Source organism: Bactrocera dorsalis, chromosome 6 (assembly GCF_023373825.1).
Source record: "Bactrocera dorsalis isolate Fly_Bdor chromosome 6, ASM2337382v1, whole genome shotgun sequence".
Taxonomy (NCBI): domain Eukaryota; kingdom Metazoa; phylum Arthropoda; class Insecta; order Diptera; family Tephritidae; genus Bactrocera; species Bactrocera dorsalis.
The window spans coordinates 24,158,676-24,176,849 of NC_064308.1; the positions used below are offsets into that span (position 1 = coordinate 24,158,676).

The 18,174-nt window shown below is 40.0% G+C and overlaps 3 protein-coding genes across 4 annotated transcripts; 1 reads left to right on the top strand and 2 right to left on the bottom strand.

Moving 5' to 3' along the window:
• The first annotated feature begins 9,221 nt into the window (after positions 1-9,221).
• On the top strand, positions 9,222-11,077 carry LOC125779370 (putative nuclease HARBI1). Its single transcript, XM_049460702.1, has 5 exons — positions 9,222-9,631; positions 9,691-10,010; positions 10,081-10,184; positions 10,251-10,398; positions 10,473-11,077. The coding sequence occupies exons 1-5, from the start codon at positions 9,516-9,518 to the stop codon at positions 10,853-10,855; spliced, it is 1,071 nt and encodes a 356-aa protein (XP_049316659.1). The 5' UTR covers positions 9,222-9,515; the 3' UTR covers positions 10,856-11,077.
• On the bottom strand, positions 10,885-11,986 carry LOC125779459 (uncharacterized). Of its 2 annotated transcripts, XM_049460819.1 has the most exons (3): positions 11,741-11,986; positions 11,492-11,687; positions 10,885-11,400 (listed from the first exon to the last, which is right to left on the bottom strand). In XM_049460819.1, coding segments are annotated over exons 1-3 (714 nt in total). In that variant the 5' UTR covers positions 11,743-11,986. The 2 variants fall into 2 exon arrangements, with proteins under 2 accessions (XP_049316776.1, XP_049316777.1); XM_049460820.1 differs by having other exon boundaries at positions 11,492-11,986.
• Positions 11,987-15,674: 3,688 nt separating this feature from the next.
• LOC125779707 (uncharacterized) lies at positions 15,675-16,808 on the bottom strand. The gene has a single exon (XM_049460978.1). The coding sequence runs from the start codon at positions 16,806-16,808 to the stop codon at positions 15,675-15,677; it is 1,134 nt and encodes a 377-aa protein (XP_049316935.1).
• Between the last annotated feature and the right edge of the window lie 1,366 nt (positions 16,809-18,174).

The window sequence follows — 18,174 nt, forward strand, 5'->3', positions numbered from 1 at the left end:
AGCTTAAATCGGCATACGATAATGTGATGGACGAATATCTTGACCTCAATCATATGGAAGAAGCTGTACCATATGAAAAAGTATCTAAAGGTAGATATTTATCTTTTTATCTGCCACATCATGGGGTAATAAGACCTGATAAAATTACAACAAAGGTACGAGTGGTTTTCAATGCCTCAAAGTGTACGAGCTCAGGCTAATCACGCAATGATGTACTATACACAGGGCCAACATTACAACCTGATCTCATGTTGCTAAATTTAAATTGGCGCATATTTAAATACGTTTTCAATGGGGATGTAGAGAAAATGTACAGACAAATTCTAGTACATGAAGATGACCAAGATTTCCAGCGTATAGTCTTTCGCAAATCGAGTAATAGTCCAATCAGCGACTATAAACTTAAAACCGTCACCTTTGGCATCAATTGTGCACCCTATTTGGCGATCAGGACACTGCATGAAGTGGCAAAAATAAATGCAACAAATTTGCCTTTAGCATCTTCTGTGTTGCAAACACAAACATACGTGGACGACATACTATCAGCCAGCCACAGTATCACATTAGCATGCGAATCACTATCGCAAGTGATCAAAGCATTAAATTCAGCAGGTTTTCCTCTAAAGAAAATTACTTCAAATCACCCTGATATAATAAAAGACATTAAAAAAGAAGACTTATTAGATACAGACTTCCTTAAATTTGAAAAGGCTAGTACAACTAAAACTCTAGGAATTCAATGGAATGCGATAACAGATCAATTCTCATATACAATTGAGTCAATATCTGCAATGTCCGCCATTACAAAACGCCAAATACTTTCCTCGGTGGAAAAAACTTTTCGACCCCGCAGGATGGCTTTCGCCAATAATGATTCAAGCTAAAGGTTGGTACGCAGCTCTCAAGTAATTGCTCAAGAACAAAAATACATTATTTCTGAAGTAATTTTGACAGCTGGTTACGCATTGTGAATGATCCACATTAGAAGAGCAAGAGAGAATGAACAAAGTAAACAAACTTTGTGCGTATGTATGTATGTACGTATGTGTATGGTAACAAATATTTTCATTGAGATTTAAGGAATGTTGTTGACGATTGGTTGGTTTTATACAACATTTCAAAATGCAACATACTTTATAATAATGATTTCAACTAATTTAGGATGAATTTGACGATTACTTCGAATTTCCTGCAAGAAACAATTGTTGATTTGATGTTTCTTCGCAAAACCAGGTTTGCCATATTCACATTTTATTGAAACAAAGTATTAAAAATTAGTACTAGCTTTCTTAAGAGCTGCGTACTAGCACAAGTAACTCTATCGCAGGAACGTTTCTGGACCGTTTCTTAAACGTTTTTTATATGAAGTTTTTACGTTTCTTGAGAGCTGCGTACTAAGCTTAAAATCCGCATTCAAGAATTGTGGCAAGATGGCACTGAATGGGATGAACAGGTAAAACCTTTACGTTTAGCGAAATGGGTTCAATTTGCTAACAACTTACATACTATATCTGAAATTCGAATCCCTCGATGGGTAAATTTCACCCCTAATATTAACGCAGAATTACACGGTTTCTGTGATGCCTCTGAAAAGGCTTATTGCGCAACAGTTTACGTACGCACACAGTACGATATTAAAATAAAATATCTTCACACCTCCTGGTAGCCAAAGCCAAAGTTGCACCTTTGAAGACACTCAGTCTGCCACGGCTTGAACTGAATGGTGCTCTTCTGTTAGCAAAATTAATTTCAATTATCCAAACCCATCTCAAATTAAACGATCATAAAATGTATCTTTGGTCAGACTCAGAGATAGTTTTAGCATGATTGGAAAAACCACCCTATACTTGGAAGACATATGTATCGAATCGCATATCACAAATCTTAGACTTAGTTGACTCAGCAAAATGGCAACATATTGCAAGTGCAGATAACCCAGCGGATCTTGGGACAAGAGGTTGCAAGCCACTGCACCTCACCAGCACTACACTCTGGTGGAATGGTCCAACATGGCTAAGAGAATCACAAGAATTCTGGCCAAAGTCTCCCGCTCGTAATATAATACCGCCGGTCACTCCAGAAGAGGATGATATTCTCCACCGCTTTTCTTCATTCTAGAGTACTAAGAGTAGTCGCTTATATGCACAAATTCACCCAAAGACTTAAACAAAAAATGAAAGGGATACCAAATGATCCTTGCGTACAACTAACGCATACCGATTTGCAACATACCAAAGTTAGTCTCATTACTTACACTCAAACTCGCTATTTCAGTCGAGAGAAAGCAAAGTTGATCGAAAGACAACCACTCGAAAAGGGGAAGCTCTCTTCTCGTCTTAAATCCATTCTTGGACGCTAAGGGATTAATAAGGGCAAATAGAAGATTAGGGAATTCCAGCCTCAGTTACAACGAACGGCATCCCATTATTATACCTGAGAAATCCCGTTTTACTTACCTATTTCTAGCATATCTGCACCATCTTACACTGCATGGTGAGCATCGCTTAATGCAACAAATGGTCCGTCAAGAATTTTATATACCGCGACTAAAGCCACAAATCAAAAGGACGATTTTCATGTGTAAACCATGTACCATATACAAACACAAAATCCGTACGCAGATCATGGCAGCTTTACCTCCTGAACGCTGCAACTATGCTCTACCCTTTACCATCACTGGGGTTGATTTTGCTGAACCTTTCCAGATAAAGGCCTCCATGTTAAGGTCTTCTTCATTTAGAAAAGGGTATGTGGCTGTCTTTGTATGTTTTACGACAAAGGCAGTACACCTCAAGCTTTGTTCAGATCTGACTACTGCGGCTCTTCTTGCAGCATTTGCACGCTTTGTCGGACGATGCGGATTTCCATCAAAAATAATGAGCGATAATGGGAAAAACTTTGTCGGAGCCCAAAGAGCAACAGAGAAGGAGTTTATAAACTTCATGAAAGAAGTCTCCCCTGAAATTGTTAATAAATATGCACCCCAAGGGATCGATTGGCAGTTTATACCTCCATGTTCTCCACACATGGGCGGACTTTCAGCAGTAAAAAGCTTTAAGTCCCATTTAAAGAAAACGGCTAGTAATCGTAAATTCAATTATGAGGAGTTTACTACACTACTCACTCGTATCGAAGCCGTATTAAATTCAAGACCCTCTCGCAAGATCCCTCCGATTTCACAGCTCTTACACCTGGACACTTTCTCAGAGGAGCTCCTCTTCTCGCCATACCTGAGACAGAAGGAGACTCACTCAGTTTAATAAATCGATGGGAAAGAATCAAGATTCTCCATCACGAATTCAGCCACAGATGGAAAGAAGACTATCTCAAAGATCTCCATAAGAGATATCGATAGAAAACGGCCCAGACGGAAGCCAATGCAGGAGAATGCGTCATCATACAGGACGAATGCCTTCCTCCAGCAGAATGGCGGCTAGGCCGCATTGAAAGGGTTCATCGGGGGTCAGATGGTCACATAAGAGTAGTCGATGTTCGAACACAAACCGGCATATTAACTCGACCAGCCACCAAACTGTGTTTTCTTCCAAACAGCGAAGAACACCTTCAACCTAAACCGCAAAATAACTCGCAAAATTAATCGAAAAATAATAAATCAATTCCGCTAATTCGAAATTAACCCGCGTTATAATCCGAACACAAAAAATAAATTCAAACAAGCGCGTTGAAGATCAATTTATTATACTTATACATATGTATAGATATGTAGCTACAACAACTACATTCTAATATTATAAACAAAATTTTATATTCCCATAGAAATGGACGTAGAGGAGACCCAAACCACCTCCAACACCATAAGGTCCGAAATCGCTATACCCAAAGCGTCGGCTGCACCCGTTGCCGCTCCAAGGACCAGAGTTATGCGACCACCGCCATCCGCTGAAGCAGGGAGATGAGAGAAGAGCAGCCATTGGAGCCACAGGGGCCTCCATGTTGCAGCCTGTGCCATCGCCCACACGCCCTGAAACGATGCTCCATTTTTAAGAGCATGAAGCCCGCTCAACGGCAACAGGTTGCAAGATGGGCATTGCATGACCTGCCTGGCAGTTGACCACGCCACCATAGAGTGCTGGGCCGACGGCGCCTGTCAATATTGCCAGAGGTCCCATCAAACTCCATTTCATCACTTTCCGCGCCGAGCCAATCCGTCGGAAAGTAGCACCAACACCCGTACCAGACCACGCATTGCTGCTATCCGGCGACGACGAAGCAGCCAATCAACCACAATGCGTACACGGCCATCTCCGCCACGCCACGCTCATCGTCAGCACCAACGACGCTCAACAGGGTTGAGCGCTGTACTAAACACACTGCAACAGCTGCAGAGGCTCCTAGCCGATTAACTCGCCTAGGGGGGCCGGGATGTTCACATGAGCTATGAGCGTTCTGCAGCATCCCACATCACATCACCACACATCACATCACGTCACGTCACAACACCTCATCACACAACAGCTAACAGCATACCCCATTACACACATACGCATCAAACACCGATCATTACTACAACACTGCAACACAACAACCATACGATTATCAACGAGACGACTCGTAATGTCAGCTAATATTCACCACCCAAACCATCAAAAGGGATTGATCCGACCGGGATTGGGTTCTTACCGTTTTCATCCGTGAAGCAAAGCAGTCGTCCGTGATATTTAGTTTTTCTTCGTTTTTTATTTTTGCACTTGCGCTACCGCAACAATCACCGCAATTGGTTTTTTTAATAAACCGCCAAGTGACGGGAGTGACGTGACGCACCGAGTTCGCCAACCGTGTACCACCGTGGGTTTCGCAGAAAACCCAAACAAAATATACATAATTATATATACTTATATTGTGTAACTACAATTAATAAACCGTTTGTAAAGTGTGTGGAAATCAGTGCGTTTTATTTCCCACCTCATAAGTATACTACAACAAGTAAGTATACTAGTGGCATAAGTAACTACCTATAAACATAGGATACAATTAATCAAAAGATATTGAGAAAATAAATAAACGGTGCGGAAAATCAAAGAACATTGGTTGAGAAAATTAAATATTGCAAACTAATACTTACCTTTGTACATACATATGTACATACACATATGGAAAGTCCAATTTTGGCGATTTCCGAGTATTTTCTTGTTCCTTTTCAAACAAGAACAAGCATAATTGCACATATTTCATTTAACGCGTATTATATGCACATAACATCCACGTACATATGTACAAAGGGTATTGACCTAGTTTTCAGTGCGCGCTGATACAAGGGAATACGGATAAAATCGTAAAAAAGAAACCAAGTAATACAAAAGCAAGCAATAAAAGCGATAAACGCATTTTTAAATTCTTTTACTGAAATAACAGCTCTTATTTATTAAAAAGAGCTTTCGGTCACACGTATATTTTACTTATCCAATTTTTCGGCAATATCAACTCTTATTTGTTGAAAAGAGTTTTCGGTACCACATATCTCTATTAGTTATAATAAAAAAATCAGATATATTTTTTTAATTAAAATTTTCTGAATGAGCACTGACTCAAAAGAATCTAAAGCAAAATTCTTAAAAATTCCGAAAATGATTAATGACGACAAAAGCCCATGTACACCTGCTGAAGCTACACGCTCTAAGCAAGGAGCTACAAAGCAAAAAGGGGGAGCACATTTCTTATATTAATTTCATTTGTGAGAGTGACAGCTTGATTAAATACTGCACTCAATTTGCATCTTCACCGATTCAGGAAGACTCTGAATCGGTATTGGAAATAAAAAGTAAATCTATTGACAATTTTTGGACACGCCTCCAAGCTGCATACGACGCAATAGTAGAAACTGATGATTCAGATCTACCTGAAAATTTCAATTCTTCGGCTTACGCCAAATACGAAAATTACTTAGAGCGCTATGAAGATACAAAAGCAATGATATCAGATCAATTAAAACTTATGAAGGCAATTGCACCTACTCCCCACAGTAGAGTAGAGTTACCACAATTGCAAGCCCAAGAGGCAAGTTCAGGCATTCATCTCAAAGTGCCAGCGTGTGATACGGAAATATTTCATGGAGGTTATGAACAATGGCCGTCCTTCCGGGACATGTTTACAGCCGTGTACATAAACCATCCAAAATTATCACAAGCGCGAAATTTGTATCATCTCCGATACAAAACTAAAGGTCAAGCAGGCGTAATAGTCAAGCAGTTCGCATTGAAGGACGATAATTTTAATTTAGCTTGGAAAGCTTTAAGACAAAGATATGAAAATGAGAGTATATTAGTTGACAAAGCAAGTAACGATACTTATGAACTTGCCTAAAATTCAAAGAGAAACCAGTGAAGAATTCATGAAACTGGAATCCACTGTTTCAAATTGTTTGTCAGTGCTATCGACACAAAATATTCCCACAAACAATTGGGATCCTATTCTGGTAAACATATGTACCGCCGCATTACCAGAAAAATCATTACTTTTGTGGGAGCAATCGCTCTCATCAAGAAGAAAATGCTCAACGTGGCATCAGATGAAAGATTTCTTAACTACCCAATACGAAATTGCGGAAAGGGTAGACAGAAAAGTAGCCAGAACTAAAAACGTTCAACAAGACCTAAATCGAAGCTTCAATAGACCCCAAGCCGGAAGCAACAATCATTTAAACAGAAGCTTTTTCAAAACACAATCGTTCACATCTGAACAAAATTAATTCACGTCCTGCGAACTATGTACTGGAGGGCATAAGTTAAAAGCTTGCGAGAAATTTAAAAAATTTAATGTCAATGAAAGGAACAACTTTGTCAGGTCAAAAAGACTCTGTGCAAACTGCTTGTCCCACTCACACAATCTTAATACTTGCAAAAGAAAATTTAATTGCGTATATTGCCACAAAAGGCATCATTCTATGTTACATCTCAATAACTTTCCCAACACATCTCAAGTAGCGCTTTCTCAAAAAAAGCCATGGGTTTAGTTGCAACAGCAACTCCCGAAACAAAAACTCCAGAAATTTGCCAAGAGACACCATGCTGCTCAAAGGCATTAAAAACTCAAACGCTACACAGCGAAAATCATAGTAGAGTACTACTACCCACAGCAGTTGTCTCCATCGAACATCGAGGAGAACTGTTCAAACTAAGAGCACTAATAGACCAAGGATCACAACGATCATTCATAGCGTCTAGGGCACAAAATAGGCTAAAACTGCCAACAAAACAAGCCAATTATGAAATTACGGGAATAGGCGGACGAAGCCTATTGATAAAAAGTGCTCACTCATAGTTCTAAGCCCATTTCTAGACACGAAGGGTACTCGTATACTTCGTGCGAATGGTCGAATTGCAAATTCAAGCCTAACGTATAATGAAAGCCACCCTATAATAATACCGGATAGGTGTCCGTTTGCCACATTATTTATTAGATATATCCACACACTAATGCTCCACGCCGAACATCGTCTCATGCAACATATGGTCCGCCAAGAGCTGTATATACCTCGACTGAAGCCCCAACTAAAGAAGTGCATTTTCATGTGTAAAATCTGCACTATGCATAAGCAGAAAATGAGATCGCAGATTATGGCAGCACTTCCACCTAAACGCTGCAATTTTGCTCTGCCTTTCACCACTACAGGTGTAGATTTTGTTGGACCTTTTATGATAAAGGCATCCATGCTAAGGTCTCCTACCCTCATGAAAGGCTATGTGGCTCTTTTCGTCTGTTTCACGACAAAAGCAGTACACCTTGAGCTATGTACGAATCTGACAACGGAGGCTTTTCTTGCGGCTTTTGCTCGTTTCGTCGGTCGACGAGGTTTTCCATCAAAAATCATGAGCGATAATGGTAAAACATTTATCGGAGCTCAAAAAGCTACCGAAAAACAGGTTGTGGACTTCACAAAATAAGTCTCACCGGACCTTGTCCAAAAATACGCCCCTCACATGGGCGGCTTATGGGAATCAGCTGTAAAAAGCTTCAAATCTCATTTTAAAAAGATAGCTGGCAACCACAAATTTAATTATGAAGAATTCACGACACTCTTAACTAGAATTGAACCCGTTCTTAACTCACGGCCTCTCGCTGCACTCTCGCAAGATCCCTCAGACTTTACTGCTCTCACGCCAGGGCATTTTCTTAAAGAAGCCCCCATCCTGGCCACACCTGAGCCAGGCTTGGAGTCGCTCTCCTTATTAAACCGTTGGGAAATAATTAAGATTCTCCATCATGACTTCAGTCGCCGATGGAAAGATGATTATTTAAAGGACCTCCACAGTACCGATGGAAAATCACAGAAAATGCGCCTAAGCTTGGAGATTGTGTCTTAATCAATGACGATTGTCTCCCCCCCTACCGAATGGCCACATAGAGAAGCTCTACTACGGCTCCGACGGTCATAATCGCGTAGTCGATCTCCGTACACAATCGGGAACGCTAACTAGACCGCTCGTTAAATTATGCTTTTTGCCAATGTGTTAGATGTGGTTTGTTATGAAAGCATTTGCGTCCTTCGCCCATAATATAGTAAAATAGCCGCAACTCCTTGACGACGCAAATGTCAATTTATGTTGTGATATTAAAAATATATGACGTAGCATTTCTTTCTTTTTTTAAAGTTATAAATGGTGTAACTAACACGACTTTCTTTTATAAACACCCAACTCTTTTTTTACACGGTAGATATGTTCCTTAGAAATCCGTGTAAAAAAACCGTGTAAAAAAGATGCGTTTCCTATAGTAAAATGGCGGATACGTTCTATGTCATCTAAAAACCGTGTAAGATGAAATGAAGAACTATATTTACTTCGAAAAACCGTGTAAAAATGTTGAAAACTATAAAATTTCAGATATGCACACAAATTGTATGTTCATATGGCATTTTATTGAGCATTATAACTTAAAATACATACAAGTGAAAAATTAGTGGATTAAGGAAAAAACAAAAGAACTCTGTTAATTCAGAATTAAGAATAGAAATAAGGAAAAAATATTTACATAGCTACATACATAATTATTCGCTGCTACTTGATAACAAGCGCAATTGTTTGCGACGATCTGGACTAAAGTCGGTATCATCGCTGGAGATATCCATTTCAGCAATGTAAATATCATTCGAACAAAATGTGTAGGTAAGAGTTATCGAATAAGTGGAGTTCCCAGTTACTGCTGTGTATGTTCATTTCAGCAATGGTGCTAAGTGTGGTAAAAACAAACATAATTGCAAGACAGTGATTTTAAAAGACAGGGCCCGAATCGCGGCATTCGTGATCGAGCGAGCTATTGTATCGAAACAAATTTCGTGACGTTTCGAGTAGCCGGATCGCCGCACTCGATACGAAGCGAATCTAAATTAGCTCACTGTAACAGCCCTGGCCTCTTTACAAATGGCATTTACGAAGTGTCAAATTGTGAAATCAAAACAAAAGAAATCAAAACAAAAGAAATCAAAACAAAGAAAGTTGTTAAAGACGTGCTATATTTTTTTTAAAAAAAGTGAAATACTATTGTTTTGATTTGAAGTGATGCATCCAATCATTTTTTTATATTCGTCTTCGGAATCTGAGGAAGAAAACGTGCAGCAAGTCAAAAGGAACCGAATGCGAGACAAAAGCAATCCCTTGGCATTGCCGGAGGCAGCGTAAGGAATTAGAATTGTGTACAAATTAATTTCAATTGCCTACATGTTTATATTTACAGCTTCAGGAAACGGTTCAGACTCTCTAAAAGTGCATTTAAATACGTATTGGCTGAACTCAAATTTGAAGGGCATTTGTCAACCGCAGTGCCACCAATGATTCAACTGGGAGCGACTTTGTCCCTTTTGGCCAGTGGTGGCTACCAGCACTTGGTGGGAAATGACTTTTTAATAGGAATATGTCAAAGCACTATTTGCAAAATAATAAAAAATGTAGTCAGCGAAATGGAAACAAAGTTGTGCCCCCAATTTATTAAATTCGTGCCCGACAATCTTTCGGAATGCACGAAATCGTTTGTTGAAAAATACAAAATTCCTGGAGGTAAGATTAGCGCTTTTATTTTGAGTAAAATGTATACTTAACATATTTAAATATATATTTATGCATTCAGTTATTGGATGTATTGATGGCACGCACTTTGGGCTGCAAAAACCAACAGCAAATGAGCACATGTTCTTCAACAGGAAAGGATACCATAGCCTCAACTCAATGATAGTAGGTTGCATATAAAATGTATGCACATACACATACGTATACTTATAAACTTTAATTTAATTACAGATATGTGACCATGAATACCGCATTTTGGCCATTGACTCAAAGTATGGTGGAGCCGCACACGATTCCTTTGTGTGGAAGCATTCGGCACAACGAAAGTTTTTGGAGGAGCAATTTAACCAAAATAATTTCAAAAATGTTTGGCTTTTAGGTAATATAACTTTTTATTGTATTGTTATGCATATATGTACCTAAATTTAAAATACATTTTTCGTAAATCAATAGGAGATTCGGGTTATCCCTTGGAGCCGTGGTGTTTAACACCATTCAGGAACCCTGAAGAAGGGTCTGCTCAAGCTCGGTTCAATGAGGCTCATTCTAAAGCTCGCTGTGTGGTTGAAAGAACCATTGGGATCCTAAAGGGCCGTTGGAAAATTCTGAGCAATGACAAGAGAAGCCGTTACCGACCTGAAAAAATGGCACAATTCGGGAATGTATGTGCAGCGTTGCATAACATTTGCATACATTTCAAAGATGCGTCATATTGCAGACATTATGCAAGTGAAGCTATTAATACAGAAGTGGATATGGGAAACGAAACTAATTTAACCAAAATTGGACACAAAATTCGAAACCATATAATGTTAGCGCTAGAAAATACAATTTGAATAAAATTTATCATTATTTGTATGTATATTTATTTATTTTCTTTTAAGGCTTCTAATTGTATTCGGTTAAGTTGCAGCTCTATTGCTTTGACTTCCATATAAGCTTTGTGAGCTTCCTTTTTCATTTCCATCGACCTCTCCTTCAAAGCTATAAGCTTGTCTAGTTTTGCGCCTATACTCTGCTGGTAGCTTTCAAACGCGATCATGTTTTCTTTAATGAGGGCCAGCTTTTCATCGGCAGCATCCTGTTTGCTCCTCTTCGTAGCGCTGCGACTAGTAGAGGGTTTCGGTGGAACGTCGTCTTCGTCACTGTATAAAAACTCTTCCATAAGCATTTCGACAGGCTCTTTTTCAGGGGTGGAGTTGCCAAAAGTTCTTACTTCTCCCAGGCCTTCTACCGCAACGTCCATGCCGGTAGCCTGAAGCAGTTGCTCCTCTGCTGTTGTTAGGTACTTTTCTTCGTAAGGACCACCACCAGTTCGCTGCTTCGACGCTTTGTTGAAAGACAACTTCTTTTTGACGTTGTGCTTTTGATCAGCAAATACCTAAGTGTATATGTATATAGAAAATAACATTTGTATTAGTAAATTTGTTAAGACACTTATCAAAAGAGGAAATGCATGGAGATCTACATACTTTCCGCCAAGACTTAGCATCCTTCATTGGTGGACCGGCCGCATTAAGCAGGACCGCCAAGGAGTCCCACAATTTATTGGCAGCAGCTTTGCCCTGACCACAATTCGGCAACATATTTTTGGCCAAATCTTGATGCCGAAGCATGTATTCGGCCATTAAATTTTTTTGTCTCATGTTGATTTTATTAACATTTGTCCTAAAAAAATGATTCTATTTATAAAATAGTCAATAACATAAACGTTAACTTACATTTTATTTGATTTTTTCTGAGTAGACTCAAAACGTTTGAAAACTTTTGAATTAACGATTGCAAATTATCAATCGAATGACATTTCGTTAGGTTCGTTTGAATTACAACTCGTTATCGAATGACAGAATGTCAAATTTCGAATGACCGTACTCGATAACGAGTGCCGCAATCCGAAAACTGGAAATTTCGAACAATTTTACTCGTTCACGAATGCCGCGATTCGGGCCCAGATATTTTTTCAACCGCGTAACTTCAAATCCGTGTAAAAAAGAGTTGGGTGTAGACTTAGATGTGGTCGTAAGCTTCACTACGAGCCATGGAAGGCATCTCAAATCGTTTGCATTCACTATCGCGTAAATGATGAAATTTTAGAAATAAAATTTTAATAATAATATATTTTTACAGAAAGTAATGAAATTTTTTCATCAACTTATAATGATGCAGCTTCACAAATCTGAGAAGCTATATGTGCAACAGTTACACGAATATAATATCCGAAATAAATATTAACACAAAATATTTATACAGTTTTATTTAAGTATTTATTTAATTAATTTTTTTATAGCTAGTAATTTTTTTCTTCCACTTCCAACATTTGCTGTTTTATTGAGTTCTTATTTGTTGAAAAGAATTTTCGGTACCACATATCTCTTTTATAATAAAATAATCATATATATTTTTTTAATTAAAATTTTCTGAATGAGCGCTGACTCAAAAGAATCTAAAGCAGAATTCTTAAAAATTCCGAAATTGATTAATGACGACAAAAGCCCATGTACACCTGCTGAAGCTACACGCTCTAAGCAAGGAGCTACAAAGCAAAAAAGGGGGAGCACATTTCTTATATTAATTTCACTTCTGAGAGTGACAGCTTGATTAAATACTGCACTCAATTTGCATCTTCACCGATTCAGGACAACTCTGAAGTCTGGGGTCTGATTTCATTTTCTTTAGCATTTCTGCGTAAGACATCTCACTGATATTCGAAATCACCAGGGCTTCTGTGCGCTTCAGTTTCAGTTTTGGGATCTTTGATTCAGTTTTTTTCAAATCCGGTTTATTACGCTTGTTTTTCACCAGTTGCCATTCAGGTGCCTGATCATCCGGGGGAGCCCTGTCAGGTATTTTCGTTTGTTGCGTTTTACCAAAGTCTTTTCGTCTTTTACCTTTTGAGGTTTCTTTCTCGTTTTCAAGCTTTCTCTTCGCTTGCATTGCAATCACAAACCACGGCGAAGTTTGGGATTGTTTTCCCTCCTTTCACAGGGATTTGGATTGGTAGCACATTCAGAGGCCGCTAGCTCATATAGTGAGGTTATCCGTCCCATTGTGTCCCTCATGGCCTGATGGATAGACCGTCTTTTTCCATCCTCAAGCATAGTAACCAGATTGCCAATCTGTTCGCCGAGTTGATAGAAGGCTGGCATATTTCCACTAGTAATGGGTTTTCTTGCTGTAGGGGTTACATTACAAGTCACGCAAGGGTTGACGTAGGTCCTTATGGGTACATACGTTCAGTGCCAGATCAGCGTTAATCGAGAGCAAGGCTCAACCGAAATTGCAGCGCCAACTCAATGACGGCAAGCATCGAACGTACCTCGAGGCCTTGCCGGGGTTTTAGCGGGACGGAAGGCAGACGTAACATTAGCCGGTGAGCCATTTCGGCACGATTTCACTCCGCTTACTGAAGTCACCGAATGCTAGGCCTGTCAGCTCCAATGCGTAAATTTTGAAAACCGTTTCCAGTAGATTTTCACCAGAGTCTTACTGGGCTTAGAATCTGGTATCCGTTTTGAAAGAATTATTCCAATTTCCGTATGTTGTTGGTTGGTTCAGCCGCTCCTGACCTGGAGGCAGACGCTGCCCAGTGAGCCGCTCAATCTGAGTCCGACGCTTCCGGGATTTTTCTTTATTTGACACGTAGTTTTGGGCGGTGTCGGTTCGCCCCATCACAGAGACTTCGTCGGGTAGATATAACCTTTTAAGCTATACCCTCCATCCCTGCTGCTTTGGTCGGGGACTGCTTATTGGTTATTCGCAGTTAACCTTCATATCTGGAGGCCGTTCAACTATCCGCCACCTGCTGACCCCCACAGTAGCCTAAGCTAGCCCTGTGCGTGGTTTACAATAATAAAGGTGTGCATTTATGCTTTCCATTAAAGGCTTGAACTGTATCGTACTTAAGTATGGTTCATTATCGATAACTATACTTTTAACATTTGGAAATGTTTGTAACAGTTCCAAAACTTTTACTTCTAAATTTGATTTGTCTTTTATATGTTTTACGATTAGAAATTTGGAATATGAATCTATATAGTACATGTAAGAAATTTAAGCTTTTGTGCGAAAAAAATATCTATATGGAGTTGTCCCCCTTTTTTTTGGTATTGGTGTTTTTCCTATTGGAATTAGTTTCGGATGTATTTCATATTCATTACTATTACATATGCTACAATTTATTGCATACTGTTTAAATTGTTTTCCTATAATTGCTATGCGCTCTATGCGCTCTATTATGCATTTGCTTAATTATCGTTCCTTGTTCTTCTTTATGGCATATATCATTAGGGAATAGTTTAGTATATAGAAATTTTATCGTGGGAAATGTCTGCTGTGCAAATATTTCTGTAACTACTCTTGGATTCATATATTCTTTTAAAATACTAATTATAATTTCTGGTCTGTCATATTCAATTAAAAAACGTTTATTATTAAAAGAAGAAATAGTCTCTAAGACAGTAATTCTTGCTTCATTATCGATTACTATCTGTTGCTTAAAATGATTTAGAGGTTTTTTTGTTTCATGAATTCTCATCGCTACTTTCTGCGGAATGTTGGGTTTCTATTAGTAAATTATTTGAGTCACTCGACTCACATGAACTAGTTAAATTATTTAATACTTGTTGTCTAAATTCCGTTGGCTGGCGAATTTAATTGTGTTCATGCCCACATATGCGGACATACATTTCGTACACTGATTCAATGATCTGCAGGATCAACTTACCGCAGTGTCTATCTCTTCGGCGTTCGGAAATTGAGTGAATTATAATCGGAGTTCCAACAGTATGGACACCGAAAGCGAACGTCGGGAGTAAAGGACACTGCGATAATTCAAAATAATGTGCTTAAACAGTGATCCTTAAACTATTAAAACTAATAACTATAAATTTGTTACAAATAATCGCCGTTTTGTTACATCCCCCTCCTTGAATCGATCCGATTCACTTACTCCACGTCCAAAACGGCTAACTTTGACACGGGGCGACGAAGAATACCACTGCTGGATCAGACCCACGCTGTACCGCTTCTACCCGACCACGGCACCATTGCTTCCGCGGCATGTTAACGTCGCATACAAATACCAGATCACCAACCTGAATTGGTTTTGGTCTTTCACACCAGTTCATTCGATGCGTAAGTGTCGGCAAATGCTCAATAATCCATCGTCTCCAGAACGTGTCTCTCAACTGTCGGGCAATGCGCCACTGTTAACCAAGTGCGCAGGGTTTCGTGACGATATCATTGACGGCTGGCATTTGCGAAGTATTGGCAGTACCAAGCAAGAAATGATTCAGAGTGAGCGGTTCACCCTGATCTGAAGATAGTGGCAGATGTGTGAGTGGTCTGGAGTTAACGATGTTCTCGGCTTCAAATAACAAGCTCTGTAGCGTATACTCGCGAGATGCAACTTCCTTTAAAGTTACATTGAGGACACGCTTTACACACCTTACCATACGCTCCCATATGCCACCTTCTGCAGGATTGTTCGGACAATTAAATATCTATTCAACTCTTTTCACAGCAAGATCGTCCTTAATGCGATGGCAAACAAAAACCTCGGAAAATCGTTTTCCTTCATTGTTGGCTCCTACGAAATTCTTACCGAATCCTTACTGGCATCCCGCGACGATTGATAAAGTTTCGAATTGCAAGAATTCATGCATCAGTCGAAAGATCGGCAGCAACTTCCAGGTGAGTCGCTCGCGTTGTTAGACAAGTGAACAACACCACCCATCTTTTCTCCTTACGCTGACCAACCGTTACGTTGAAAGGACCAAAGTATTCAATACCTGTGTAAGAAAATGGCCTCACGAATGGCGTTAGTCGATCCTTTGGTAATTGACCCATGATAGGCTGTGAGGGTATGCACTTGGAAATTTTACAAATAAGACACGTCGATATGATCTTCTTCATAGTACGTCTTATGTTCGGCACCCAGTATCTTTGCCGAACCTCACATATCGTCGCCTCCACGTTCTGATGTTTCATCCGATTATGACAGCCCAGTAAGATCAAGCGAGTGAGATCATGATTTGGTGCTAGGATAATAGGTCGCGTGGTATCATGCGGAAGCCAGCTGGCAGCATCGATACGTCTGTTAACACGCATAACACTTTCTGTGTCGATAAACGGGGAAAGTGTATATAACTCAGACCCTTTCGCTACATTGCCACCTTCTTTCAATTGATTAATCTCAAGTGAGTACGAGGCAGACTGGGCAAGGCGGCATAAGAAAATTTCGGCTACTTTTAATTCCTCGGCGGTCAGGCACCCTTCCACTTTTTTGTGACGACACAAATCTATAAATCGGATGACCCAGGCAACCGTTCGCTTTAGCTTAGTTAAATTTGAAAATCTTGTCATGTCTATAACACATGACGACGTGGCTAACATTACAAATTTCGGGCGTAGCTCTTCGCACTCTTCTAACAGATCAGGGATTCCTTCAAGAGTAGGCCAGGCTTCTTCTTCTTCCGTTAAAACTGACGGTCCATTTAGCCATCGTGAAGCCGGATGATTGTCGAATGTCGTACTTGGTCTTGTTGCCTCATCAGCAACGTTCTCTTCTGACGGTATCCAACGCCAGTCGTTAGCGGCGAGAATTTCTGCCACAAGATGTGCTACGAATGGCTTGTAGCGACGTGTTCCCGATTTAATCCAACTTAGAACCGTTTTGGAATCGCTCCACATCACGCGATTTTTGATTGCAACTGAATGATCTTTGACGATAGTCTCTAGCAGTCGAGTTCCTAAGACGGCTGCATGCAATTCAAGGCGGGGAATAGTCATTGGTTTTTGTGGAGCACACCTCGTTTTGGCACATGCGAGTACGACGCAAACTTTGTTATCTGTATAGGTTGCTCTCCAGTAGGCTACAGCTGCAAGTACATCCTCACTGGCATCTACGAAGATGTGAAGTTGCACTTCGGCAGATGACCCACGGGCAAAATAGTGGCGAGGGACTCTGAAATTCAATACATTTTTCAACTGACGGCGCCACTTGTCTCACTCTTTACATATAGGTTCAGGCAGAGGCTCATCCCACCGCAATTCGTAACGCCACGATTCGCGCACCAACAATTTTGCGTTGACCATAAATTTGGATAAAAACCCAAGCGGATCAAATACTGACATGACTATGCTTAGTAGCTCTCTTTTTGACGGTCGTTTGTGTCCACTGATGACTTCAGTGTGTAACTGAATACGTCGCTACTTGGTTCCCAATACATTCCAAGAATGCGTTCTACTGGTAATGTGACTAGGCTATTTGTCAGTTGTTCCGGTTTATAACCATTTAGGGCGATTTTGGCTTCTAGGGAATTCGAAGAAAAGTTGCGTAGTTCAAACCCGGTATTCTTGTGAATACGTCTGACTTCATTGGCTACTTCAATGGCTTCTTTAACATTGTCGAAACTATCCACGAAGTCATCAACATAGTGATGCTTTGTGACAGAGTTGTAGGCTCTTGGACAGCTTTCGCGGTACTCAAGTGCGTTAATATTTTTAACATACTAGGCCGTGCAAGACGAGCATGCGGCCCCAAATGTCATCACCAGCATTTCGTATACGTCTGGATTTCGATCTCACTAGGGATTCCCAAGGGACTGTGGTCTAATCCAATAAGTTACTTGGGAACGGCGTTGTCGTATGTTTGAATCGACAACTTTTTCAAACGAGCTTCATCTAGGTCAGCTTTCTGTAAACTTTGTATCGGAAGTCGTAAATCCTGGATGCCGTAGACATGATGCAACTTATATTTCTGGCCTGATTTGGAACCACTAATCTCGATGTCGGCGATAATTGCATTATCAGTAGCAGCTCTTCCACCCAGCCATTCTAGGGATACTCGGCTTTGGTGACCCTTTACTCCGAGCTGCTCAATCAAAGAAGAATCGGCCATAGTTATCGATGATCCTTCATCCAGTAGAGCGAAGGTCCTAATACGAGCTTTGTGACTATGCACTGTAACTGGAACTATTCTTAACAACACTTTTTGTTTTTTCATTCCACTGTCTGTACAATTGAGTACTGCATCGGCTGTGGTTGGTACAGATGGAATCTCAACCCGTTGGATCTTTGGTGGCTCGTGTAACAGTTTGTTATGTATTCTTTGACAACTGTTCGTTATGCAGGTTTTCCGTCGGCGACAATCTCT